Below are 1,303 nucleotides of genomic sequence, written 5' to 3' on the forward strand. Positions count from 1 at the left end.
TTTGTGTGTGTGTGTGTGTGTGTGTGAGTGTTTTTGTGTGTGTGTGTGTGTGTGTGTGTGTGTGTGAGAGTGAGAGCAGGGGAAAAGGTTGTGAGAGTGAGTAATTATGAATGCATCTTTCTGTATGAAAAGAGACTTAGAAAGTATTTGTGTACGTATGTATCAATAGATATCCATACACATGTGAGCGAGTGTCTAAACTGTACTAAACAATTTGTCTCATACAACTATCAGCTCATTGTGACTCACACAAGCAGGCACGAAAGAGAAAATGAAAAGACACCAAGACACATGCTGCTTGTGATAGACAGACAGACGTACAGACAGACTCAGACAGAGAGACAGACAGACGTACAGACAGACTCAGACAGAGAGACAGACAGATGTACAGACAGACACACGAGAACAACGTTCCTATCTGTGCTTCTTCTGATGCAGATGGAGGGAATGTCGATAGACCGAGCTGAACAGAGCGTCCAGCATAATGAAGAGGGGGAAGAAGAAGTAGGGACAATAGATGGAGATGAGAGTAAACCGCTCCTCCATGTTTCGGGGGCCGGGGTGTTTGCCCGTGGAGAAATCGTGCAGCAGGATGTGGCTGATGATTGGGATGAGGGTGGTGGCAACATGGCTGCCGTACACCACACACGGCCACCTCAGCCAGGGACACTTCTCAGCTCCTGAGAAAAACGGGGGGGGGAGACGTGCGTTAAAGTTTGCTTGTTTTAGTAGAGGTTTTACATTTACGGTGCTCGCAACTGCATAAGGTCATATGAGCGCCAAGGGGCGGATGTCAATAACAGAGAAGTCTTTACATGGAATCAGACCTATTGTGCTCACCTCTCTAGCCTCAACAGCACAAAGTCTGCTTCGATTATCAAGGCACCCGGGACATAGCGGGTCACAAGAGTGTGACAAACATACAAAAGAAGTAGAGGAAATTGACGATAGTAAGGATTAGGAAAGAAAAAGCAACAGTTCCCTGTTGCAGTTCAGACACAGTTATGAGCACGACGTTGATGAATCAGCCCATTTACAATTACAATTTTACTGCGCATAAGAACTCGAGATGTTAATGTCCCCCCGTTTGGGAATGGCCTAAAGACACTTCAACAGTCAGTTGCACTGCCCCGGGGGGTCGTGTTAAAGTTACAGTGTATGGTAGGTGTGGGATGTTCGTTTCAATTATGTTATTTTAGAAGAGGACGCACTTTTGATGAAAGCCCGGGAGAGGTAAAGAGAGAGAGAGGGAGAGAGAGAGAGAGTCTAGAGAGAGAGAGGGAGAGAGAGAGAGAGTCTAGAG

General features: G+C 46.4%; 1 protein-coding gene across 1 annotated transcript in view; it reads right to left on the minus strand.

The window, feature by feature from the left end:
• Positions 1 to 38: 38 nt before the first annotated feature.
• LOC101847302 (sigma intracellular receptor 2) overlaps positions 39 to 1,303 on the minus strand; it is a 2,873-nt gene continuing 1,608 nt past the window's right edge. The window contains exon 3 of the mRNA XM_005111810.3: positions 39 to 680. Coding sequence (XP_005111867.1) covers positions 415 to 680 — 266 coding nt within the window. The 3' untranslated portion in view covers positions 39 to 414. The remainder of the gene's footprint in view (positions 681 to 1,303) is intronic.

Source organism: Aplysia californica, unplaced genomic scaffold, assembly GCF_000002075.1.
Source record: "Aplysia californica isolate F4 #8 unplaced genomic scaffold, AplCal3.0 scaffold01129, whole genome shotgun sequence".
Taxonomy (NCBI): Eukaryota; Metazoa; Mollusca; class Gastropoda; order Aplysiida; family Aplysiidae; genus Aplysia; species Aplysia californica.